This window comes from Podarcis melisellensis, assembly GCF_964234715.1.
Source record: "Podarcis melisellensis genome assembly, chromosome: 13".
Taxonomy (NCBI): Eukaryota; Metazoa; Chordata; class Lepidosauria; order Squamata; family Lacertidae; genus Podarcis; species Podarcis melisellensis.
Window position 1 is genome coordinate 27492682 of NC_138545.1, and position 27154 is coordinate 27519835.

The 27154-nt window shown below is 44.8% G+C and overlaps 1 protein-coding gene across 3 annotated transcripts in view; it reads right to left on the reverse strand.

Annotated features, from left to right (window-relative positions):
• Window positions 1–25221, reverse strand: part of TRIM28 (tripartite motif containing 28) — a 34462-nt gene extending 9241 nt beyond the window's left edge. For 2 of the 3 annotated variants that reach the window (XM_081886245.1, XM_081886244.1), the window contains exons 1-9: window positions 24613–25221; window positions 5940–6052; window positions 5640–5772; window positions 4749–4884; window positions 3868–3984; window positions 3552–3666; window positions 2962–3108; window positions 1319–1433; window positions 45–175 (exon numbers count right to left, since the gene is read on the reverse strand). In XM_081886245.1, the coding sequence (XP_081742371.1) occupies window positions 45–175; window positions 1319–1433; window positions 2962–3108; window positions 3552–3666; window positions 3868–3984; window positions 4749–4884; window positions 5640–5772; window positions 5940–6052; window positions 24613–24898 (1293 nt within the window). In that variant the 5' untranslated portion in view covers window positions 24899–25221. The remainder of the gene's footprint in view (window positions 1–44; window positions 176–1318; window positions 1434–2961; window positions 3109–3551; window positions 3667–3867; window positions 3985–4748; window positions 4885–5639; window positions 5773–5939; window positions 6053–24612) is intronic. The other variant, XM_081886246.1, reaches the window with a different exon arrangement.
• Between the last annotated feature and the right edge of the window lie 1933 nt (window positions 25222–27154).

Sequence of the window (27154 nt, forward strand, 5' to 3'; positions counted from 1 at the left end):
CGCAATCACGGGGAGACAGAACTGGTACAAAGGAGAACCGGTACCTGAGAAGGAGGAACAGAGCCCTGCCTGACTGCCACTCCTCCAGATGCAGCAGAGGTAGCATTGGCCCGCTGTTGGGGAGTCTGGGCATTAGGGGTCGCCAGCAAGCCACTCCGCTCCGAGACTATCTGACCTAGGGGAGGGACGGTGGGGTAGAAAAGGTAGGTTATATCTCTCAAGGGCTGGCATTTGTTACACTTGTCTCGATGCAAAAATGTAAAAATTGTCACAATGAGGTAGGGCCGGAACAGTGATTCAGGCAAGCAAAGAGGCCGGACAGCTGGCACAGAACAGCTCAAGAGTGCCACAGATGTTGTTATCCCTGGGCAGGTTGGTAGGTAGCACTGTACATTAGGCCACATAAACCTTACCACCTCTTGAATGCCAAAGAGGCACTTAAGAATTTTCTGTTCTCTTGTCTCTCTGACAGACAGAGAGACATTTCATTAGTAGATTTTTATCTTGAAAACACAGATATCTGCAAGACGTTTGGGACAGCACTGTGCTTTGTATGGTTTTCCCACCTTCCTTTGTGGCCTTCTTGCACATCACCCAGCATTACCATTGTACCATCAGTGTGAAGGAAGTCTATGGAGTAGCTAAAGAGAAGGACAGACAACAGAAGCAAGTTCTTCTAAGTCCAGGAAGTCCCAGTTCAGAGAAGCCATGCACAAAAAGGGTGCTTACTGACTACACCCACGAGTTTGGGGTCTCAGAAATCTGGTTCCCTGGAAGCGGGGGGGGGGGTTAATTAACCGGTGCGTTACTTTCTTTTCCAGTCAAGTCACCCCCTTGAAACGGGAAAGAAGTTTAGTATTTATTTTAGTCACTTGATTGTATACTGCTTACCATAAATAAAATCCAAGACTCTGTTTGAAATGTAAAATAGAGATCTAAAATTATTTCAAACAGAAGTTGTTATCCTAGATTTCACTGAATGCATAGGACAGCAGGATCCCATGCTAATGCCTCCATCCCTTCTCTTAAAAGCATGAATTACTTGAATGGGAAGCACTGTTCTTTCATAAACAAATAAAGCCAGTTTTTCATGTTCTTAATTGCTTTTACAGAAGTTTTGGAATGTTATACTGCAGGGTAATAAACATGGCTTACTCCAGATGTTCTGAGCTACAACTGCTGGGTGCAACATTTGGGGGGGGGTTTCACCACGTTGCCCTGCTCTGCTGTATTTTATTGATTTCATGGGTGGAGTGTATGTCCAAAAACGTGAACTACAATCTTATTAATGAAATAATTCCAGTAGTCAGTTTCTCACCAAATGTCTCTGCGCTCTTGGTCCAAGCATTTAAGTCCCACTGGAATTTCATGTCTCCATGGGGCTCCACAGGATCGACAATCATTTTGAGAGCCCTGTGCAGCTGGAAGTAAATCTGAAGCAGAAGGGTGTGGGGAGTGTGTGTGAGAGAGAGAAGCAAGCTTAATTGTACCAAAGGGAAACCATTAAAAGCTCATTCACTACCATCAATATAGTACAGTCTAGCTGGTCAGTCAATACCCTTCTGCACTGCCTTTGGGTACCCAGAATGGATACCCATATGGTGTGGCAAGAAGGGCAGAGATTTTAATGCAAACCGCAGAGAACCCTGGCAGGTTTGTTAAAGAATGCAGTTAATGGGTCAATTCCATTAGTGAGGAAAGAGCTCCTTCCTTATCAGTGCTACTGAGCAGCTTAGGTACCTAACTTTATGTATAAAAGGGCTCAATTTACAGCATGGGTTGTGTTGTGCACAGCTCACAGACTTAACATATAGAATAAGGAGAACATATGTTTAAAGAAGATTGGAAAACATTTATTGACTATTTGGGAAATAACTGTACAGCTGAAAACGCTGGCAGCATTAAGATAAATTCAACAGGGTAAAAAAGTTTTGAGGGATTTATATGTGAAATGAACCATGGAAAGAGAAGAAGGTAAGTCATTGATATCTTAAGGATGCAGTAAGAGTATTTTAAATTGTAAAACAGAAAACTTAATCCCAGCTGATTGAATGGGATAGCCACCTTCATATAACCAACCAGCTTGAATTTAATTAATGCATTAAAGGCGTTAAGAGAGTGGGCTGTCCTGCCTGGCTTAGCTAAGTCACTTCCCCTCACCTTGGAAAGAAGGGTTTCGTGCCTTTGTTCTACCATTCCAACATGTGAGCCCTACCGGGAAGGAGGTCTGCGCTGGTTGCTCCATGCCCAAACCACGTGGCTTTCTTACAAAGCCACCTTTGTGTTTCTGTACAAATAATTTAGAAACACTTACCACTATGGAACCTAAGCTTCACTGCCTGTGTAACAGCTGGGTGGAAAAGCACATGACTCTGGCCTTTGAAGAGTTTGTAATTACAGTCAACCTTGGTTTTCGAATTTAATTTGTTCCGGGCGCGGCTTCCAATTGGCTGCAGGAGTGGAAGTTCAGCTTTTGAAAACCGTTCAAAAACCGGAACAATCACTTCCGGTTTTTCGATTGTTCGGGAGCCGAAATATTCGAGTTCAAAGGTGTTCGGCTTCCAAGTTTCCATTGTATATCTTATTTAACTACAAAATATATCATCTTTTACTATGCTAAGGGAAGTGGGGAACTTTGGAAGTAACTTAGAAGGGGCTATTTTAAAGCTCTAACAGGCGTATTCCACACTTAGCTTTGCTTTGCTTTATCTTTTGAGATTTTAAATCTCTGCTGGGGGTTCTCTCACCAAAGAGTACTTGTCCCAAACCTGGATCTAGGCACCCAGAGAATTCTGTTTTTTTTAATACATCTTTTCCTTTAACCAAAATGCAAAAACCGATAGGTGGATTAACCTCAAACATGAAGCAAATATCAAACATTTGAGAAGTGCCAAGTAACAGCTTGAAAGCTCTCAACAAGTCCTGCATGGGCATGTGGGAAAGGAGCACAAGAGATCTCACCAGTTTCTTCGAAAGCAGCAAGGCAGTGTTGTTGTCGCTCTCCAGGGCCCAATTGGCAAAGCGTAGGATATGCTCCTGGTGGCGCTGGAGCTTTGTCATGGCCCAATGTTGTCTCTCCAGTTTCTCCTGCTGCCCTTCAGTGACTTTCTGTAAAGGGAAAGAAAAAAAGGGAACACTTGATTCAGTATCATCATAGCCACTACTAGCTTTATCTAGTCTTACTATACCAGATATTAGCAGTGAAATAGTCAAAGTTAAGCTTTGGCTGCCACATATGAAGAAACTGTGGCTAAGGCCTTTATTGTGCATATTTGCAGTGATGGCGACCTGTGCAATAAGGCCACCCCCTCAAGAGCAGTTAGTTCTTCCCAGAGTCAGTTTTTGTTCTGCTTTTTTAAAAGCATGGTTGGTCCTCCTTGATGAGATGAAAAATGACTGCAAGCTAGTAAATGAAGATTACTTTGATTGGTGGCATTCAAGTTTTCTTTTGCAATTTTCTTCCCCCACCCCAAACTCTCCCGTCTTTCCCCCAAACCACGGCGCTATGGCATGCCCATTCGCAATCAGAAGCAGTCATTTCAGTCTCTCACCTGCGCATCATTAACCAACACCTTGCCCCGCTTATTGAGCTCCTTCATGATTTGCAGGATGGCCATCTTCACATCCACCTGCACTCGCTTCTGCACATCTGCCACCTGCCGGATCCTGTGGATTTAAAGCAGGGAGAAGCATAAGGCTGTGGTCCCCAGAGAGCCAATAAGTTCTGTACAATTCTGCTACCAGTGCTTCTTCTCCCATAATCCTTTGAAAAGCCTGTGACCCAAAACCACATGATGACCCTGAAAGCTTAATGGATGCTAACTGTGGTCATCCAAGAATTGGGTCTTCTGTAAACTAGGCACTTACGAGGTTCGCACTTCCTTGGTGGACTTCTGGAGGTTGGCATGCTTATCTCCCAGGCGCTTCACCAATGAGGCCAGCATCTTGCGTTGGTTCTTAACTGCATCCTCCAAGAACTGGTACCTGCAGAGAAGGGTACAGCCCTCATTTGGCGACAGTACTGGGATTCTAAAAGCTATTATAAAAGGTGTGCTCGCATTTTCTCTTGCAATTTTTATTTTTATTTATTTAAAAGGACTTATAGAAAAGAAAAGCATTCAGCTGTTTTATTACTGCTTTAGAATTGTTGCTTGTTTTTACAGTAATCCTTCTGTGCTCCCTACGGGAGGAAAAGCAGTGTATAGTAGTGGAGAAACAACATACTGAGATTCTTGCATAGCACAGAGTTGGACTGGATGAGCCTCTGCAATTATACGTTTCTATATTCTGATTAACCATCAAAACCTTTTGCATCTTAAAATCTCAGGCTGGAAGGGGGTCAACACCTATATGGCACTGGCTTTCCCCACTTATTGTCAAGACCAATTTAGCAGAAGCAGGTGGAGGAAAGGGGTGAAGAAATAAGCCTAACTCAAGATAGGATTAGCCAATTTTTCTTGATGGAACTTCCACATGTGGGCATAGAATGGCATTCTTACAGCCAAGACAGCCTTCCCTAACCTTATGCCCCTCAGATGTTTCTGGGCTACCAACTCCCCATCAGCCCCAGGCAGTGCACCAAATAGACATGGCTTATTTGAGTGGCAGTCCAAAACATCTGCAGGACACTGGGTTGGAGAAGGGTGGCGTCGGCTGATGAACTCCACAGTTTGTCTCAGGCAGCAGCAGCAGAAGGCATCATTCTAGATTGACAGGTATGTTTCTACATAGCCAGCAGGAATGCTTACTGGTGATCCTTGTGCACATTCAGCTGGCAGTCCCGGCAGGTGAGGGTGTCGCAAGTGTCGCAGAACAGCACCAGTGGCTCATGCTTGTGGACGGAGCAGTACACTGTCTTCTCTCTCTCCTGGGATTTGGAAGAGCCTAGCAAGAAGCAGAGGACAGCCTATTTACCCTTGCAAGGCACACACCTCAACAGATTCAGCATTATGTGGGTGGGAGAGAGAAAACCATGGCATTTGCGCCGACCATGCCAGGGCCAGCAGCACTAGTTTCAGACAACTAATGTTTCTCTCGACTCCCTTGGAAGTTGTCGGGGACCGTGCTGAGGAGGGCCGCACGGAGGAGGAATGGTGGGAGCCTCCCCCTGCTCCTGATCAGGATCCTGAATCTTCCCAGGAGCAGTAAGACAGTATAGATTTGGAACAGTGATTGGCAGAGGGACATAGTTCAGAAGGGAGAAGCTGGGAAATACTGGATGGGGAACAGCTAGGAGAAGAAAAACTGGGAGAGAGAGGGTTAACAGATATACTGTCTCTGGAAAGCATTCCTCCGCTCAGGCCAAGAACAATAAGAGCTCAGAAGGTGGCAGAACAGAAAGCACAGAGGGTGTGAGCTCAGGTTACAAGATGCAGTAGTGACATGGGTGACTAGGGAGTCATGGGGTGGAACTCTTAATTGGGAGCACCCCATTCATAGGAAATGGGTTCTTTGTTCTCTCACTGTGATCATTAAAAGTTTCTAACTGGTAAGAAGACTCCTTTTCCTTTTTCCTGCTTATCTGCTGCCAAGGAAGGGAGGAAGCAGATTCCCTAAAGCCTGACAGGCGTTTCCACCAAACACCCATGACAGTGAACCTTTGCAGCCCACAAGACCTTCTCCCTATGCCGCCAACTTACCTGTGGACCGGACAGTGTGTTCCTTAGTGTACTTCACTCTCTGGTGAGCCTCCACGCAAGTCTCGCACAGGGGCTCTTGGCACTCCACACAGTAGCTGGTGGCCGGGGCATTGTCTTCACAGCTGGTGCAGCACTGATGGGAAAAGGAACATGGTTAATTAACCATTAAGAACAACAGAGTCTTTTTCCTCCAACCACCCGAATTGGAGAGGCAGAAACAGCCAAGGAACATCCAAAGACTGAGCAAAGAAACATGGGAATACGATGCTTGTTGTGGGAAGTGGGGGGTGACCCCATTACCTGGTTAGCTTCTCTGGCATCCCCAAAAGACTCTGTTGCACCATCCCGCAGGAAGTAGTTCTCCACTATATCTTTTAGGTAACACTGGTGCTTGCACACTGGGCAGTCAACCACTGCAAAGAGAAGCACAACAGAAACATCAGGCACAACCCACAGGAACACACTTATCTGTATTTTCTGGAAACAATTTAAGACTTTTTTTGTTTCGTTTCAACAGCCTTTTCCAGCTGGATGAAAAAGTCTCTGCCTTGGAGATTCTACGTTTTGTATTGCTTATAAGCCTATCTGCGGGGGGGGGGGCTGGCGGTTTGTACTGCTTATCATGATTTTTACATTTTTTAAACAAAAGGATATATGCTTGTAAACTGCCTTGTGGAAATAAAAATGGAAGACCCACAGAAGCACCTAGCAGAACCAGTCTCTCCTCTACGTTGTCTAGCCTGTTAGCCATATTTGTGCAGCCATTTCAGAACGAGGTGGGTTTGCAGATAAGAGAGAAGCAATGATAAGACGCACGTCAATGCTTCTGAACTGTTCTCCCATTACTCATCTGCCTTGCCAGCTCAGCAGCCATCACTGCAACCTGAAAAGTGGGGGAAGGGTGCTCGCTTGCGCACACACACACACACACTCACACTCTCTCTCTCTCAAACACACACACACACCAAATCCCCTGCTGCCTTGATTTCCTTCTATCTCAGAAAGATATAACCAAATATACCTGTTTTACAAATGGTTACAGAGCACGAAATGGAAGAGCCACACCAGCAGCTCACGTGTAAAGATTAGGTCAACTGCTTCCATTCCCGCTGGTCATATTAACGACTTAGAAACTTTAAAAACTGGTGCCCCTCTATCCTACTTTCCTTTTCATCTCATGCTTTTAGACTAACATCGTAGGCAGGGACTGTCATGTTTTGTGTACAGCACTGACCACATTATAGAAATTATAAGCAAACAGTTATTAGAACAAGCAAGTCAAGTCTTCCATTCATTTCCCCGTGTGTGTATTTTACACATACGTGTGTGCAAGGTTCCGTCTAGCCCAAGATTCCAAAGCTGCCCATTTCACAATCCATGCTTCGCCCACAACCTATAACCAACTACAGTGAAACCTCGGGGTTACAAACACCTCGGGTTACAAACCCTAACCCTAACCTGGAAGTAGTACCTCGGGTTATGAACCTTGCCCCAGGATGAGAACGGAAATCGCGCACCAGCGGTGGCAGGAGGCCCCATTAGCAAAAGCGTGCCTCAGGTTAAGAACAGTTTCAGATTAAGAACAGACCTCCAGAACGAATTAAGTTCGTAACCACTGTACACCAGTTTGCACTTATTTTTTAAAAATGTGAAACATATTTGTGTAGATTTTTGTTATTTCCAGAGCAGTTCAGACCACAATTCCGACATTAAAGCAAAAATTTTAGAATCAATAAATACTTATATATTTACCACATCTTATTTTACCATCAAAGTATTCACAGTGTGAATATGCAAACTAGTATATTAAGGAAAAAATATTTTGGCTAGTTCTGACCATACACCTCAGTACTCTCCAAGCACAATCACAGACAAGATCGTCAATAAGCACAGCCTTTGTTTTATAATAGCAGATATTACTTGAACACAATTCTCTTTTAAGGGAAAGCTACTGTAGAAACCTTTGTTCTGCAAAGCTTAGCATTAACATGAGATGCAACTATGGGCAATAGCCACCAGTTTAAATGAAACCTCCAAAAAGATTCTAGAAACATACAATAGGCCAACTTCCCAGAGTTATCTGGCCGATGCAAACCGTGGGCAGCTCATGTTGCCTGGAGGGGGCAGAGGCGCCAAGCAAAAGTATGGCCATAATGAAGGGGAGCACTCCCTCAAGGAGCCCTATATACATTTGAGCATAAATATATAGCTTTCTCCTGCAAGTTATCAGCTGTAATTTCTCAGGGCGTCTTTGAAGCATCCGATTCCAAGAATGAATTCAGTTCTGCAGAGAAAGGATGCCTGCAGACTATTGTTTGCCACTCAACCCACGTTCTCTCACCACCCCGCTGAAGGCTGCCCTCCTCGGTTCAGGAGACAGGCCCAAGAACAGAAGTCGCCACGGTCTTAGAAAGTAGCCAGGTGCCAAGTACATTCTCCAATTGGCACGGGTCATGGGCGTAGCCAGAATTTTTGTTAGAGGGGGGGAGAACCTCAGTTAGCTATGTTTTTATGGATTTAGGGGGGCAGCTACCACCACCCTTGGCCACACCCATGGCACAGGTCCAATTGTGAACATGTGGCGATCTCTCGATGCCAGGTTGGCGACTGACATCTCCATCTGGCTGGCCTCTTCAGCTTTCTTAAGCAGGTATGCAGAAGAGCTAATTCACTGCATTTATATCCCACCTTTTTCTTCATTAAGTATATGGTTCACCCACCCACCCTTCTCAGTTAATCCCTACAACAACCCTGTGAGGTAAGTTAAGAGGTTGTGACCCATCCAGGGTCACCCAGTGAGCTATATGACTGAGTGGAGACCCTGTCGCAGGGATTTGAACTGCCGACTTTCTGATCAGCAAGCCCTAGGCTCTGTGGTTTAGACCAGTGTTTCCCAACCTTTTTTGGGCAAAGGCACACTTGTTTCATGAAAAAAAACTCGAGGCACACCACCATTAGAAAATGTTTAAAATTAACTCTGTGCCTATATTGACTATATATAAAGTAACTCTCTTTAATAGGAATCAAATAAACACAAAGAAAGTATTTTATAATTACTTTATTATGAAATAGTAAGTAAACAGAAATATGAAAAATTATAAAATACTTTATTCAGTGCGCAACCTGGGCCTGTTTGGCTGAACACAAAGCTGATATTCTGGCTGGAATCGAAGAAAGACACACACGTAGCTCTTCGTCAACAGCTCTCAGTCTCTCTCTGTATTTAGTTTTTATAGCAATCATGCTTGAAAAGCTCAACTCACAGAGATATGTAGTGGAAAATGGGAGCAATGTCAAAATAGCTTTGTTTGCCAGAAGGGGGAACTCCTTGGCAGTTTCCAACCAAAAACTGTCCAAAGGTAGATCAGCAAATCTTAGCTTGAAACCACGATTTTGTCTCTGTTCAGTTAGTTCCTCCTGCTCCTGTAAAGTCATGTCCTTTCCACCAACTGATGCTGAGCTATAAGGGTCCCTAACCCAGTCAAGGCATTCAGTGGAGACTGAAGAGAAATAAAATGACAACTTCCCCTCGAGAGTTTTTAAATGTTTACCTATTATCTCACACAGTGCAGCAGTGTGAACACCTTGCCATTGCTTGGTGAGTGTGAACATTTCAAGATTGCCACTTTCCACGTGTTGATGCCAGAGTTGCACCTTTGAACAGAATCCATTTATTTTATCTGTACTTGTAAGCAGGTTTTCATTTTGGCCTTGCATTCGTGTGTTCAGTTCATTCAGATGATGAAATATATCTGCCAGGTATGCCAGCCTTGCACACCACTCATCACTTGCAAGCAGCTTTGCGTAATCTGACCTCTCATTTGTCAGAAACACTTTAAGTTCCTCCCGCAGCTCATACACACGAACCAAGACCTTGCCACGCGACAACCACCGGACCTCCGTATGAAACAGCAAGGTTTTATGCTTCGCTCCCATCTCCTCACACAAAGCTGCAAATATGCGACTTTTCACGGGTCGTGACTTTACAAAGTTTACCATGCGCACAACATCATCCAACACATGAACTAGGTCTGCTGGTAAAGTCTTGGCTACGAGGGCCTCACGGTGCAAAAAGCAATGCGTAACAATCACATCTGGATTTCTTTCCTTCACTCTGCTTACAAAGCCTTTGGTGTGCCCAACCATGGCTGCAGCTCCATCGGTGTAGACACTTGTGCAGTTTTCCCACTTAAGTCCTCCTTGTTCAAGGTATTCTGATGTGACCCGAAAAATTTCTTCTCCTGTTGCTTTTTCTGGCAATGCCTTGCAGAAAAAGAAGTTTTCTCTAATTGCATCACCATCAACATGACGCACATTGGCCAAGAGTTGAGCATGTCCACTGATATCAGTAGACTCGTCAAGTTGTAATGCAAATTTCTCACTGCTATGGAGCTTTTCCAAAACCACACTTTCAATGTCTGCAGACATGTCATTAATACGTCTGGTAATTGTGTTGTTTGAGAGAGGGACTTTGGCTATTTCCTTAGCTGCTTCAGGTCCGAGTATCTCCTCTACAATAGCTTTGCAGGCGGGAAGTATTAATGTCTCTGCCACAGTGTGCGACTTTTTTGACTTGGCTATAAGTTCAGCAACGTGATAGCTAGCTTTAAGACCTCTTTCATTTACCTTTCAGTGGAGGTGGAAGGAACCCTGAGGGTCGCCTCCTCCAACCCCCTGAAGCACCTGGCCGCCAAAAGGCTCCTTCCCGCCGGATCTAGTCCACGGCCCCGTCTCTTTCTGCACCCCCCCATCCTCCATTTATAAAAGCGTGAATAAAATAGTTGCCTTTTTAGAAAAAAAAAAAGAAGAAGAAGGTTCAGTGCCTTTTGCTCCTTGCAAATTGGTTATCTGATGGTGGGGGAGGGTTTTAAAAAAATAAAAATAAAAACAAAAAACCCCACTAGAACCCCTTTGTGACACCCACCCTGCTCACTTTCAGACAAACTTGGATGGGGGAAGGCGGCTTTTCTCGCCCAGGTTTTCCTCAAAGGAAAGTTTGCGGGACCACTGAGACAGCCGCCAAAAGCTGCTTCGCTGATGGAAGGAGCCGTCCATTCGAAAGCCTGAAAATTACGGCTAATTAATAATACCAGAGGAGCCCCCCCTCCCCGCCTCCCTCTTCCCCTCGGGGAAGGGCACCATTCAGTCTCGACTGGGCGGGGGGACCATCTACTTCCCCATCCCCGCCCCCCAGAGCCGCGCCCGGCCGCCCCTTCGCAGGAGCTGAGATCCCAGCGCGGCGCCCGCTGCACCTGCCGGGGGCCAAGGAGGGTCCAGGGCCAGGGGGGAAAGTTTGCTCTCCGGGAGCCCAAACGCGGCTGCTGTTGCGGCTGCTGCTTGTGCAGGCTCCACATTGCGAGCGCAAAGCCAGCGAGCCCATCGTCTCAAGAGCCAGGAAAGAGACGCCGACTCGCCCGCGCCGCTGCTGCTGCCAGATGGTCCGTCCTGCCCGGGCCACCCGCCTCCCGTCGCGGCTGCTTGGGAGGCTGCAGGGCGCTTTTATGAGCCGCAGCCGTCCGGCGTTAAACGCACTGCAGAGAGTTCTTAAGGAGCCTGGGATCGATATTGGTTAATCGCGGCTAACCGCGTCTGGGACCCTGTTTTACAAGCAGCTCGCAGCTCCGCTCGTTTTCTAAGCCACCGCCACCCGACTCGCCCGCCTCCCGCCCACGGCACACCAGACAACGTCTTGCGGCACACTAGTGTGCCGCGGAACGCCGGTTGGGAAACACTGGTTTAGACCACAGTGCCACCCACATCCCATTAATACATAATAAGGTAAAGGTAAAGGTACCCCTGCCCATATGGGCCAGTCTTGACAGACTCTGGGGTTGTGCGCCCATCTCACTTAAGAGGCCAGGGGCCAGCGCTGTCCGGAGACACTTCCGGGTCACATGGCCAGTGTGACATCGCTGCTCTGGCGAGCCAGAGCTGCACACGGAAACGCCGTTTACCTTCCCGCTGGTAAGCGGTCCCTATTTATCTACTTGCACCCGGAGGTGCTTTCGAACTGCTAGGTTGGCAGGCGCTGGGACCGAGCAGCGGGAGCGCACCCCGCAGCAGGGATTCGAACCGCCGACCTTTCGATCAGCAAGTCCTAGGCGCTGAGGCTTTAACCCACAGCGCCACCTGTGTCCCTTAATACATAATAGATTTCACCAAAAAAAATGTGCCTAAGCATTCTGTGGTGGCAACTGTACCCAAGCTTTAAAGTTTCATTTTGTGATTAGCTTGCATACCTGAGTTTCTAACACTTGAGTGTCACCCACCAAGAGGAAACAAAAGGAAGCCTCATTTATCACTTTTATTGCTGCAAACCAAAAGATCAGCAGCAGGCGCATTTGTGCAATCACCATATGAACAGGGGAGGAAGCATTCATGAGGCTACAGAGCTGAGGTGAGGAAACATGGAGGGGAAAGTGGGAGAAAAACTAAAGGCATAGCTTCTGAGATGGAGAAGAGCACCAATCCCTAGTGGAGATGGACCAAAAGCACCCCTAAATGTGCTATGTTGGAAATGATCCTAGCCACCATGGCAACACAAAACTTGAAACGAAGGTATAATCCAGGAGTGCCCTTGGGTAGTAAACCTCACAGCACAATCCTGCTTATGCCTACTCAAAAGTAGACCTCTCTGCACTGGCCTGTTTTGTGATCCACACAGAGATGCTCCCAGGACTACAGCCTAAAGTGGAATAGGTCAGGCTCCTTCGCTACCATCACAAGGTCTACCGACTACCACTGTTAAACGTCTGTTTTAATTTAGTGCTCCAACCCATCCTGAATCTTCAGGATTAAATACATAATTTATAGCATTTTATAGCCCACTCTTCAGCCAGAGTGGGTTTCCAGAGTGATTGACAAACAAAAGAAGGCAACAGTCCCTGCCCTCAGGCTTACAATCTCAGAAAAAGAACACAAAGCGGGGGGGGGGTTACAATTGTATCCTGGAAGTCTAACGAAATCCGTTCCAAAAGTCTGTTCGACTTCCAAAACCAAAGCACGGCTTCTGATTGGTTTCAGGAGCTTCAATCAGAAGGTGTGGGTGCCACATCGGACGTTCGGCTTCCAAAAATTGCTCGCAAACTGGAACACTCACTTCTAGGTTTGCAATGTTTGGGAGCCAAAACGTTTGAGAACTAAGTTGTTCAAAACCCAAGGTACAGATGTATTGGGAAGGGAAGAAGACAAGCAAGGCCAGGCTACAAATTCTTAAATGTTTACAAGGTCCTTATAACAACCAGCTTTGACGAAATCAGGATTGTATCTAAAACCCACTCTGCCCAGACCTAAGATTGCTATTTCTATTCATTTCAATAAGCTTCCTCAAAGCATGACTTATACTGGATACAGTGGGCCATCTGGGGCCTAGATGGAATCTGCTGGCTGGGCACTTCCCATCACGGCAGCCAGGGTCACAAAGGCCCAGAAGATGCCATTGCCCACCAGGGTAGACTGTCCTCCTGATCTTCCTAACAGGGTAGTTGGGTTCAAAAGCATCAAGGGGACAAATTATGGTACATGGCAACTGATGGATATAGTAAGCAGAGATGGATCTTTCCATTTCAATTATTTTTTTAAAAAATGCAAGTCTGTACTCTCAATGAATTTTGTTTCACCGTTATTTCTGAAGGCTAGACTACAAGACCAAAAAACGGCGCTTTGAAACAATGGCCCTGGGCCAAGCATGACATCATTCTTCCACTGAGATAACAAGAAGGCTGTATTTACATTGAGCTTCAATTCTGCTTTCTGAATATGTGGAACACAGGAAGTATTCCTGAGCTGAGCGAATCTTACACATTTATTTTATATTCTTAGAAGTCGGCAATAGGAAAGTTAGTTCAGGCTCATAAGCAGTAAGGACTAATTTACTGAAATGCAGACAAAGCAGCCCTCTATTTTAGCTTGAGGGCAACCCCAAAAAAGAGAGAGAAAAGAGCAGAAAATGCACAAAGGGACAACAGCAGGACTATAATTCTGTGTGGTGCTACCATGTGATCAAATAGCACGTAAGTCAATTAGCTAGTGCAGGACAAAAAAAATATTGTTCAAATGGTATGTGCAACACCACCACAACCACCCCACAAGAAATAAGCTATTTAAGAAGGCATGTGCTAAAATACAATGTTAGCCCACCAATGGTAGATTACCCCCTTTTCCCTGTCTTGTACACAAAGCCCTGCCAAATAAGAAGGTTGGTACTTCTGTTTTGCTATGGCTGGTTATAACCATCCATACACCACAAACTCAAAAAGAACCAAATACATTCTCTAAAGCACAAGTTGTTCACACATTTATAAAGACACAGGGTTTTGTCAAATTACCCTCTCTAATTGAGTAGAAGGGGTTTGGTTTGGTTTTTACTTTTGCTAGAAGGAAACACCTCTTCTAGGCTGCTTTTCAACTTAACTGGTTCTGTGTTTTGCTAGTGAAGACCATTCCCAAGTCTTTTGTGCACATCCTTTACTCCAGCTGAATGGGAGCCCTGGCTAAAGATATCCTCATCTTCAGCTAAATCCCCCATCTTGTCTTCATTTGCTTTACAAAGCAAGGTGTCAGCAATCCTTAATGGAAAGCCCTTATCTCCTTTTTCTCCACTTCTCAGGAAACTCATGGGGTTGAGGTGGGAGTCATCAATCTTCACACACTTAAAGAAACACAAACTTGCCCTTAAGCTACAGGGAGAAAGAATGGCTGGGTGATAAGGAAACTCCCCCACATAAAAACCTTGGCATTTCCTTTAGGAACAGAGAAAGCTCAGGGAACAAAGGGACATACACAAGAGTCTTGTTTCATTTTTGAAGAGAGTTCTACATACCTTGTTACCCAACAAGATGTTGCAGAACTACACCATCATCTCTGGACGACCACCACTAAACATTCTCCTGATGCTAAATGGAGCCAATGGACAACTTCAACTCACAGTAAACCTCAGCAAATAGTCAGGGATGGAGTTGTAGCCATATAACATTTGGAAGGCTCCAAGTTCCGCACGCCTATCCTAAAAGCATTTTCCTTGGGGGATAGCTGTGCCATACTGTTGCAGCAAAATGAAAGAACCACCTTTTGGTAGCTTAAAGATTAATGAACTAATAGTGGCACAAGCATTTATGGATTACAGTCCATTTCACCATGTGTCCGAAACATCATGCTTTATACATACAATTTGAAAGAGTGTTTTCTGAATTTCTGCATTTAATGCCCCTCTAAACTCACCAGTTACAATTCCACTCCAAACCATATTTATATACCAGAAACTATGGATAACGCTCCATGTGTCTGATGAAGTCAACTGAAATCCATGAAAACTTAATGTCATAATAAACTATTCTTAAGGCATTAAGGTGCCACAAGAACTTTGTTGATCTTAAAGCACTTAAGATATTAAAATATTTCCATTTCTCCAGTATGAAGCGTAAATAAAAAGTTAAATGTCCTGAACACTTAGGGTACTTTTACTACAAACCCCAAAAGCATGTTCTACTGCGCCTGAAACATGCAGAATGAGGCAGAAGAGAAACTATCACTTCAGGTTGTAGGTGAGGGATACTGCTTTTGAATGTTGCCTTGTGCAAAAACAAAAACACCAAAAGCCTGCAAATATAAAAATTAGTACTCAAATTTCTAGCCTAGCCATCCCCCCCCATGCACTTGTTTCCTGTTTTCATGGAACTATCACACTAGGGAACGTTCAGAAATGTTTACAAACTGCAGCTGACCAGTACTTTACAAAATGTCACAAAACTACAGAATGCTAGAGTTGTCTGGAATTCTTCATTTGGCAAAATATTACACAAAGCAGGAGCTGGGAAGAAACAAGTGATATATACCCTTGTGCAAATTAATTGAAACAAACAATGAATATAGTAGGATTTACATCCGGGGAATTCCCTGGCCAATCAAGCACCTGTATTTGCTACTCTGTTGTGAATTTCTTCACCACTTTCGATGTGTGACAGGGGCTCGGTCCAATGTGGCAATCATGAAGCTTCTCTCCCTGTGACCTTCGAACATGCGGACTTCGCCGACCCTGTACAAAGAAATGGCTTTCGCCGGTGAAGAGGACTTTTCTCCACTGGTCTTTCATCCATTCATTGTACTTACTTGCCCGTTTATACTGCTTTTCTTTCATTTTTTTGGTAAAAAGCTGTTTATTGACTGGTCTTCCGGCTTTTTGTTTGACCTGCGAACTGTAGAGGAACTGATTTGAATTCCTTTCTCCTTCAAATCCGTATTCAATGCATCACTCGTCTTGTGGGGATGCTTTTTGCTTTGTCAAAGCAAGCAAGCATCATCTCTAGGAGCTGTTTTCTTCTTACGACCACACTTTCCTTTACGTTTAGGAGAAACCGATCTGGTTTCCTGCTTCAACTTGATGGCACGGCTGACAGTTGCTAAACTCACACCAACTACTGAAGCAATCTCTCGATACGTCTTAGCTGTGTGTTCGTGCAGAGTTATGATCTTTGTACGTTTCCGAGGTGTCACATCCATCTCGAACAGCGGTCAAATCACATCTGGTCAGGTTTCTAAAAGCTGAAATACTGTAGCTGCTGACGTAATGATTGCATCATACACTACAGTGGTTGGACAGAATTCTACAGCCTGATGCAATACAGTAGCTGCTGATGTAATGGCTGCATCATTAAAACATAAAAAAATGATCAAACTGACTTTTCGTGTTTGTTTTGAGTACAGGATTACGAGTAGGATAGAAATCATACTTTGTTTCAATTAATTCGCACAAGGGTGTAAGGTACAAAAATTAAACTGCCTATTGTAGCCATGAGGTCAGCTTGTAGGCTAATTTCCAAGATGAAGATTGCAGGATAAGCAAATCCCTCCCAGGTGTTCAGCATATCAGGTTATCCATCAAGGATTCTGGGATGAAGAGGCAATGGCTGCTCCCCATTTCTGAGAGATGAAAGTCAAGTTTGTAACCTATCTGTCCTAGACCTTTTAAAGTACCTTTTAAAAGCTTCACTTAAATTACATTTTTATCCCATCTTACTCCAAGAAGCTCATGCTATTGTACGTGTGTGCCAACCCCTCATTTTATCCTCACAACCACCCTGAGAGGCAGGTTAGTAGAATACCCATCTCAAGGTCCCTCAATCATCTTCATGGGCAGGTAGAGAGATTTGAGCCCACGTCTTCCCACTCCAGTGCTGTAACCATCCTACTACATTGGCAGCAATGCAGAAATAACCTTTCTGTAATTATTAGCTGTTCTCTAAGGGTGGGGAAACACACATTTCTGTGAAGACAAAACCATTTAGAACTAAAATCACAGTATGATATTTTTTGGGGGGGGATTAGGAATCAGTTTGCCTGGGGTCACCAAAGGAAAGCCAGATGCAGGATTTAAATGAAGCTAGACCTTTATTGTGATGAGCACAGTCTCCACGACTGCTCATTGTATGAGAAGACAGTATTCTTATTAATTAACTTTTAATTAATGTCTCATTCATTAACTTAACTCCTCTGCAACAGATTCCATTCTTCTGAGATTAGCAGTCATTCCACCCTGCTGATTACTTGCATTCCTCCAGCTCACCTTTCTTGACCTTGGGTCCCCAGGTGTTCTTAACTACAACTCCCCATCATCCTTGACCACTGGTCCTGCTGGCTAGGAATGGTGGGAGCTGTAGTCCAACAACATCTAGGGACTAGTTCAGAAAATCTGCTAGTTCATCAGAACTCTGATTACTATATAGTTACTGTCTACAAGCATACTTCTCCTGAAAGCATTTAGCTAACATTCATGCACATACACTAAGCTACAAAATGGATTCAAGGAAAGGAAAATTTGGTTTTCTCCTTCAACTAAGCCTGGACCCTATAACAATAAATTGTGGAGGCAAAAGAGAGACCGGGAGAGACGGAAGAGTGGAAGGTACCTCCTAGTCCAGACTTTTCTTAAGAAGCTCTTACCTCCTAGAGCTACGATGGCAAACGTATGCCCCTCCAAATTTTGTAGGATCTCAATTCCCTTCAGCCCCAAACAGTAGGACCAATGAGAGATGAATCAAACAACATATGAAGGGTTACAGGTTCCCCATTCCTGGCCTGGAGGATGAAGAGGCAAGCACCCAGCATGCATCTGGGCCAAAGGATGGCAAAAAAGGGATTCTGTGACAATATTTTACAGACCACTCTAACCTTGGCTTTCTTATACAGACTTGTTTGTTGCAGCTTTAGCTTCAAACTGGGGCCAGGGGGGCGCACAAATTGAGTCCCACCAGTTTGAAAAGCCTATTTTGAACTAGACACCTCTGAATTCAGGTCAATTCAAAATGTAGCTGTTTCTCAAATAGCTGCCTGGCCTTCCCAGCCAGATTCCCCCACAAATCTTTTCCAGAGGAATGAGAAACCTACAGGAAGGAGGGGGCCACAAGGTGGCGCGTTGGAAGATGACCGACAATAACATCTCTCTGACCCATACGAGGTAATTAAGGGGCTGCTATGGGAAGTATGCAGTCTTCCTACCCCCCCCCAGGAGACGGGGGGTGCTGCCTTGCCAGCGGTGTTCACAATGCACCCCCTGATCCGAGAGATGGGGTGCCGAACACTTGGCACGAGCCCTCGGTGAAGTCAGATCTTCCTGACACCGAATTCCAATTAGCGCGTGCTGGTTAGCTTCAGCTCGGAATTATAATTGGAAACATATGATTGGAATGAAGCTGAAGCACATACATCAAGTAATGTTCGAGAGATAAGACTGCTGATTAATGGATCAGCAGTGACGGGAGTGACGGATGGATAAATAAATCTTCTGATGTATCACCACTAGGAGACTGTTGTTTGGAATGAAGGGGGGGTGGAGGAAAAAACTTTTTTTTCTTTGCACAATGTGATATTAATAACCCTTCACCCCAGATAGAAATAAGATCGTTGCGTTTTTATTAATCACAAGCAGGAATTCAAGAACTGTGTGGGATGGATTATAACAGGAGAGAGGATTGGTGAACGGTCAGAAAGAGGAAAATTTTTATGACGCAGTTTAAAAGTGGCATCTCACCAAGACAGGCTTTCCGGAGAAAGAAGGACAGGGAGAGGAGAATCAGGATCGTTCAAAAGAGAAGGAGTGTTGGAACGCAAACTTGACCTGACAGAGCCTCCTGATTCATTTGATTTATTTGGCAAGCCTGAGAAAAGTAAAGGACTGAAGATTAAAAAATTTTATGGAAGCGTTGAACAGAGGCTGTCCCTGAGCGATATGATCTTTGAAGAGTACAAAACCCACACAGAGGATGCCTGTTTTCAATCTGCTTGTGAAAATTATCAGAGATCACAAAGAAAGGAATATACGATAACAAGAAGAGAAAGAAAGTAATAAAGGACTATCTGGATTGAACTGGATAGAACCGTCTAATTAAAGCAGTAATACAAATGATGTTTGGACTCGTGCGGAGCTTGATGTATGGGTACCCCCAACAAAATTTAAAATTTGGCTGTATAATTTGGTACTAATGTGATTTGGATAATGTGATGTGATTGGCCTGTTAATAAAAATTATTTTTTTTAAAAAAGAGAGAGAAACCTACAGAAAGTGTTAACCAAAAGGGTAAAAATCTTGCTAGTGTGGGAATGATGCTCCCAACTACACTCAGAAGCATCGTTTCCCAATGGGGAGCATTGGATTTGGAAGTTCTCTGGCTCCATTTCCCCAAATAACCAATTTTTCAATAGCTCCCAAAGCAAGCTGAAAGGGTTTCAGTCACAGCTGATTCAAATACAAGCCAAAAAGCATTTAGGTTAATGAAGCACACAGCTGTTAACATGAGCATGGTATTTAGGAGCTAACAGTAAAGTTATGCTCCCATACAAGACATCTGAACTATTTGAATCCTGGATAGATACAAAATTAAGAATTCTCCATCTTTAAAAGGACTACCAATTCTATAGTAAACAGAGCAGTACTAATATACTCTCCTTCCTTAATCAGAAAACAGTGCCACATACAAATGTTAACCACACAACATAAACATGCCCCTATTTAGAGAAAGCACTGTTATTTACTCTCATAAACAAAGCTGAAAATTGCTGTTTTGTCTTCTTTTGATTAAGAAGCAGGAAACTGATACCATTCTAGCTTTTGGAGTAGCTGTTTTAGTCTCTTGTAGCAAAAAGAAAACTAAGGACTTGTAGTACTTGAAAGACTATCAAATTTATTATGCCAAAAGCTTTCAGGGACTAGATGTATGCAATGCTATCCCAGTTTGCTAGGTTTGTAAACACATGTGGAGAGAGAAAACATTAGCATAGAGATCACAAATGTATAAAGACCAAAGGTAAACCAGTTAAAATGCTAACTTTTGCTAAGGTTTCCCCGCCATTTTTCACCAAATGCAATTGAATAGCTGGTTTCTTTTGGCGGGGGGGGGGGGTGTAACTATGTGGGAGAGAAGAAAAGAGGTCTGCAGAATCTTATCAGAGGGAGTAACTGGTGGTTTCTGCTTTCACAATTCAATGCCAACTTGGCAAACATTCTACTCAAATTCAGTTCCATCTTCACTGAAGCTGCACTGGTGGCAGAAGGATCATATCAAAGGCAGATCAAACCCTTCCTTTTGTGAATCAGTAAAAGACAGAAATCAATTAACTCCCCCCACGCTTCATTTAGATAAGCTGCATTCAAGTCAAGAAAGAGAAGAGCACTCAAGGTAAAATAATTTTCAATTGCCTAGTTTCCTAGGAGTATCCAGCTGCTGCTTTGAAAGTCTGCCCCCTCCCAAAAAAGTATATGAAGTATTAAAATGTGTTGCGGATCAGCATTGCTGTCAGGAAAGGACTCTGGGGCGGATGGTGGGTCCCACTCGAAAATGCATCTGAGCTAGCTTACCACATTTTAGAGTGAATGAAGTAATACACTTGACTAATGAGTGAAGGACTCCTTAAGACCATTAAGCCCAGCATCAAAATTACTGCACCGTTGTTTATGGTTTTGGGGGATTTGAATTCTTCCTTTTCCACTCCAAGATGTGTCCTGAAGGAATGAAATCCTAAAGTTGCTTACGTGTATTTGCATGCACAACAGGGAGGGCCACCACTAAGAAAGCTCGTCTGGCTGCCACTGTGCACCAGAGATAGGATGGCAGAGTAAAAATGTGCCAGAATAATAAATCTTTGTTTGCTGAGAGTTTTGGGGGACAGAAACCTCTAGATGTTTCTTTTCCTTGACCAAAGCGTCCTGAAAGATCTCACCTCTCACTCTGGTTTCTCTTGTTTGCCAGAGGGACCTAAGAAAGAGGCAAAGCAAGTTATCCAAAGTGTTCTGTGAGTAAGAGAAGTCTTTGCATTTTTCCTCCAGAACCATCAGAGGACTTGGAAGAAAGGCTGAGATTTCTCAGAGGGAGGTTTGTTTGCTTAAGGGGGGGGTGCTTCCCTTGTGTAAGCAGACAAGGCTCCAGCCCACTCCCATGTTCCCACCAGAGGACATCTGGGCAGAGGAATCCTCCTCACTCCTAGAGAAGGCGAAAAAACAAAGCAGATAGGTTCCATTATTTGTCTTACTCCAGCACCAGAATAAGATGTACATACTCACATAATAAGGCCGATCAAACTTTGGGTAAACAGAGGGTTACTCTACGGGCTAGGCAAAATCATAGCTAAAAGCAGTCTGAAATCAAATAAATAGCTTAAAAGCCACTTGGCACATACTTAAAAGTATGCTTAGGCCAGACCATTAAATAAAGAGCTGACGCAAAAAAATAAGAGGTTTTTAGCATCGCAGTCTGACAAATGTCTAAGAAAAAAGAAGAACAAAGGAGGGGAAGAGACATTGTTTTCTTTTCAAAGAAATGAATAGTTACCACGAAAGGAACACTTGATTTAAGAAAACTTTCAGAAAAGGCACTCTTATATCTGAACAGATTTATTGGGCAGAGCTTTCAGCAGATGAAGAAAAGACAAAGAACTGAACCCATATGTGAACCTGGATTTGGGCCAAGACACTATCGGAAATCACCTGTCCTAAAACTTCATTACATATAAACACCAGTAATTTTGCATATATTGCTTATTCTTTTGTATGTAGTAATCATAACTTAATAAACTTTAACATTATCTTAATTTGCTTGTTCAGCTGGCAGGTGGAACTCCTGTGGAATGAAGAAACACACATCTTCACAAGCAGTAGGATCCCTGAAGAAAGGTACTGGGGCACATTTTAGGCTTATTTCACCACAAATTCCTACATCATCTTGTCCACATCACAAGGCAATTCAAAGAAACCCCAATCTCTTCCAGAAGCCCCCCTCTTTGCGCCAGAAGAGGTAGGAGTAGAATGCATAGGCTGCCTGATAGACCAAGCAGCTGAGTGCAAAAACCCCTCCAAAACCGCCATTATGAAGCAGAGGTTCTCCTGTTAATTAGTGTTTGATTGGACTAAAGTACAGGCACGTGCTAGAAGAAATGAGATCACAAACTCTGGAACGGAAACAACTGCAAGGACTTTTAAGATTTGACTTTGATATAAAACTTCATTTGGTGCAAAAGACGATGTGGGGGGAGGGGAGCATATGTTTTTTTAATTTAAAGTTTTCTTCTCTACATTTATGATTCGGCAACCTTCCCCTGAATGTTTAGTTCAAATTATATTTGTACAAGTGAGGACTAAAGATATGGAATATAACATTAAACAACTTTGTGAGTTAATAAAAGAGGGAAAGCTCTATTTTGCAAAAGATTTTTGATGGAAAATTAGAGCTGGCCCTTCCCCTTTATTATTTAGTGAGTGAACTAAATGACGCTAAGAGGACATGGAATTTAATTGGAAGTATAAATGCTCATTTATCTTCAGTAGAAAGGAAGGATAAAAGAAATCTGCAAACTTGCCAAGGAACTGATAGGGTTCATTACTGAGTCATCTGCAGTTCGACAGACCACTCTTCTTCCCAGGCTGAGAGGGGAAATGGTGAAAACAGGTTATTTATTGGGACACAGTGATTTTTGCAGCTGTTAAAGTTGCAAAATGACGGAGCAAGGGAGAAATTTCTGGAACAATGGGATATCAGCTTCTCCCAAGGCATGATGGATAACAGCAACAACTGGGGGAAAGAAAAACATATTTGAACAATTGGTATTAATAATTGTGTTATAAATTGGTATTGTTATAATGAGGCTATTATTGAACTGTACTTGGAAACTAATAAAAGTATTTTTAAAAGAAGAATTTACAGGAAACAAAAAATAATAATAAACCAAACAGCTTACCATAAACACTTGGCTATGTTGATGTTACAGAATGAGGTTAGATGGAGGGATACAAAACACATTCCCCGTCCCAGGAAGTTCAAGCCAGAGACAAGCCTTTAAAGAAGCCTTTGCTAATCTGATGTCCTCACTAGCCCAAGATGTAGTCCAAAACATCTGGAGGGGACTAGATTGGCCAAAGCAGATTCAAAGGTTCTCCAAGTCCAATGCCAGATATTTATTTTTTTTAAATCGTGCCACTTTTCTGGAACAGGGAGGCCCAAAGCAGCTTATAACATTTTTAAAAAACAACAACAACCATAACACTATTGTAAAACAGTGCCTCTCCCAGCCTAATTCAGACAAATGACCAGGAAGGATACCCCAGTCAGTGGTATGAATAGGTCCAGGAAAACTAACAGCTAGCACCCCTTCTCCTCCCAGGTGTCTGAGGCTGTTTCCAATCCAATATCCAGGCCTGAAACTAAACTTCATTTAAGACTGCTTGGAACTGAGAAGCCATGTCCAATACCTGGACACCTTCATTTAGTGCTAGTGTGAAATGACCTAAATATACTTGGGGTATGCAGATACTATCAAGAACTAGGAATATAAGTATGGGTCAAGAAAAAGCACATCTTAGCTTACTTCACTGGCATGCAACTTCGGTTTACTTTCACTAATGTGGAATAAACAATTATCACATGAATTACGTTCTGGAACAATGACCATACAGTACTGGCTCGACAGTGTTGAGTAGCAAGCTTTTGGACTGCAAACACTCTTCTTAGGGACATCAACAGCAAACATGCTGCTTTTTTAATTAAGCCATTTAGAGATGTTTCTGAACCCATTGCAGTGTACTCCTCCTATGCATGTCTTCCTATATGTTTTCTCACCAACTTTGACTGAAGTCTCATATGCTTTTTTTGTGGGCGTACCCCATTCAACTCAGGGAATTAAATTCCGCTCAACAGCACCTTCCCCCTTGTAACGAGGCACCTTAAGTACTGTATGCATTAAACAAAAAGTTGCGCTTCCAACATCTGTTACAATTCCATTCCTCTCCCTCCCACAAATCCTTGAGGATTAGCAGGCAGAGATTCCTTATAGGAATGCTCAAACGCAACCAGGGCGGGCCTGGAAAAGGCGGGAATGGCGAGGAGGGGAGAGATAAGGACTCGTCGCTTCCCCCCACCTCAAAAAAAAAGAGCAGACCAGCAGCTGCACTTCTCGCGATACGCGTCGCTGCCCCCCTCGTCGGAATGCACGTGGCCACGCCTCCCTCGCTGCACCTCCGCCGCCGCCATACACGCATCCTCCTCCTTCTCCACAACGTCCCTTCCTCCACTCCCCCTCGCCTCCTCCTGCTCACGACCCCCACCCCAAAATATGCTCTTTTTTAAACTGAGCGGGGAACGTGTACAAAACAAGGCACTCCTCTCATGCACCTTTTCCCCCCACGTCCCCTCCTCCATTTTTTACTCCCATTTATACCAGCACGCCTGACGCCCCCCCCCCCGCGCGCTCTCTCCCAAGGCCACTTCTTGCAAAATATATATATATATCTCGACCTAGCGAGCACGAGGATAAAACAAGGACGTTCCCTCCCACACCAAAGCCCCCCCCCCCGATAAAGGGAGAAAGGGGATGGGATAGGAAGCCAGCGTCTTTTGCACCCGCCTCCCCTTCCGTCGCAAGCTTCCTCCGCCTCCACCCCTGCCAGGAGGGGCTCTTTCTCACCCGCCGCCCGCTTCTTCCCCGCCAGCCTCACCTTGGCCATCCTTGTTGTTGCCGCCAGCTGCTGCCGCGGCGGCGGCGGCGGGCTCGACCTTCATGCACTCCTTGCAGACGGTGTGGAGGCAAGGCAGGAGGCGCGGGTCCCGCTCGGAGCGCAGCCTCTCCCGGCACACGCCGCATTTCTCCAGCAGGTCGATGCCTTCCACGTTGAGCGGGGCGGCGGCGGCGGCGGTGGAAGAGCGCTGCTTGTCCCCAGCGGCGCCGGCGCCGCCTCCGCCAGCAGCTTCCGCAGGGGCAGGGGCCGTCGCAGGAGCAGACATTGCACCGAGAGGAGGAGGAGCAGCAGGCAGGAGAAGCAGCAAGAGCCGCACACACGCGCCCGCGCGCGAAGAAGCTGGGCCTCGTGGGAGGCTGGCGGGGGGGGCGCGGCGCTGGCGGCCTCGAGAGGGAGACGCTCCGCCACCCGCTGGGGCCCTGCTTGTTCCCCGCACGCGCTGCGAGAGAGAGAGAAAAAGACAAGGGGAGCGGCGCGCGCAGCGAGCACAGAGAGACAGACAAGAGGCCTGGCTCCGTTACAGCTCGTTCTTGCCTTCGCTCTCTCTCTCTCCCTCCTTCCTCCTCCTCCTGAAGCTCCGCCCACTCGGCCGAGTGAACGACGGGTAGTTTTCAGGAGTTGGGGGGGGAGGCAGGGATAGAAGCCCCGTTACGCGCGCCTTCCAGGCTTCTCTTTTTGTAGGAGGCGGAGCTAGGCATCTTCCAAGGCCAATCGGAATCTTTGATCGATGCTCAAAACTGGCCAACTGGTAAACTGCCCACCCTCTTCCCGCCTCCTCCTCCTCCAAGAAACAAGGAGGGAATAAATAGCCGTCCAATCAAAATCCGGTACGCTTCACAACTGTACACCCCCCTCCACCCCGCGCACCTCAGCTTCACCGGGCTGTTTTATTGGAACGAATAAATCAAGGCTTGGAATGCTGTCGGCTCAGGCCCCGCCCTCTCCCTGAGCGGGGCGGGCGAAGGGAGATTTAAGAGGCTGAAACCATGGCAACCGTGAAGTCTCTGGAGCTGGTTGGGAGAGGCGGGGATGGGCTTTGGATTGACATGGGAAGAGCCAGTTGCGAAGAAGCAAAGTCTGGGAGCAGCCAGTCCTTTTTGTTCCGCCTCCCCGCCCCTTTGCTTAACCGAATCCCTTTCATCCTCCATGTTGAAGCCCGAACAGAGGCTCCCCTTTAAAGCATTAAATGGCTGAAGCGAAGCAAGCAGGTCAGGGTAATTCTGGAGTAGCTGCTTCGGAGTGACTCCGAAGTGACACCGATATCACACACCCCAACCCCTTCGCAGCCCAATGAACTGGATAATTTATTTTTCAAGGATAATGGGGAGTACTGTAACTCCGGATTCACAAATGTCTCATAAAGCACTAGCCAGCCCTTGCCACCACTAAAGGCTGGGAAGTATTGCTACACACATCTCGCCCTAATACTGTACACTTGAAGCAAGCAACATGTTCTTCTTTAAAAAATAAATCTTGCAGCACCTTAAAAACTAGCATGGGCGTGGCAGAACCTCAGTTAGCTATTGATTTTTATTAATTATGGGGGTAGCTGCCCCTCCCTTCCCCCCTTCCCATGAAGCCTAGTAAATATATTGTGGTAGGTAATGGCATAAGCCTTCAAGACTAGAACTCACTTTATTAGATATATGAAATGAAGATAACACTTTGTGTGTCTCATGATGGGGGGGGGGACTCTGGTGACTGGAAGCTTGGTCACAATATTATTATTATTTTGGTAGTTTGCCATGATTAATTTGAGCCACCTAGGTTCCACGTTAAGGTGGCTACTTATCTAACACCAAAAATATGCAAATGCACTGCCAGGAAAAAAAAAAGATTTGCATAGAATTTGCTTATGCTGATTTATATGCATGGATGGAAAAAACCTGGGGGGGGGAGAGGGGAGAGACCATAGTGGCAGACTCAGATCAAGTGACCTGTGTGCCTTTGTTGGCTGCCCAGGTGCTAAATTCTGATGGACAACCTCAAGCTCTTTACTGTCCTTAATGGGTTTTTTAATCTTTAAACTGGGTTTGGACCAGATAGCCTTTCAAATAAAGGGCACATTCCAATATATTGTTTTATCTGTTATTTGTTTTTTTTAAGAGTACCTAACCTGTTTAATACATTTACAGTATATCCTGATTTTCCTCCAAGAAGAGTACAGCACATGGTTTTCCATGCATCCGTTTTATGATCACAGCCACTCTGTTGTGGCTAGGGCAAACCAGTCAGATGGGTGGAGTACAAATAATGAAACTATTATTATTATTGTAAAGTATGCAAAACTAACAGATAATGACTGACCCCCAAGTAGCGCCATTGTTTGAATCTGAGTCTCTCGGTCCTACTTTGTAACTAGTCTGGTGACTCCAATATTCTTTCAAACATAATACCATCCTCACATGATGACCCTGTTCCAGGTTCCATTATCAAAGACACACACCATGAGAGTCCCAGCAATTTCCCTACAGTTACTCATTTTTCCCCCACACAGATTTGTCAAAATCCAAGCTAGAGC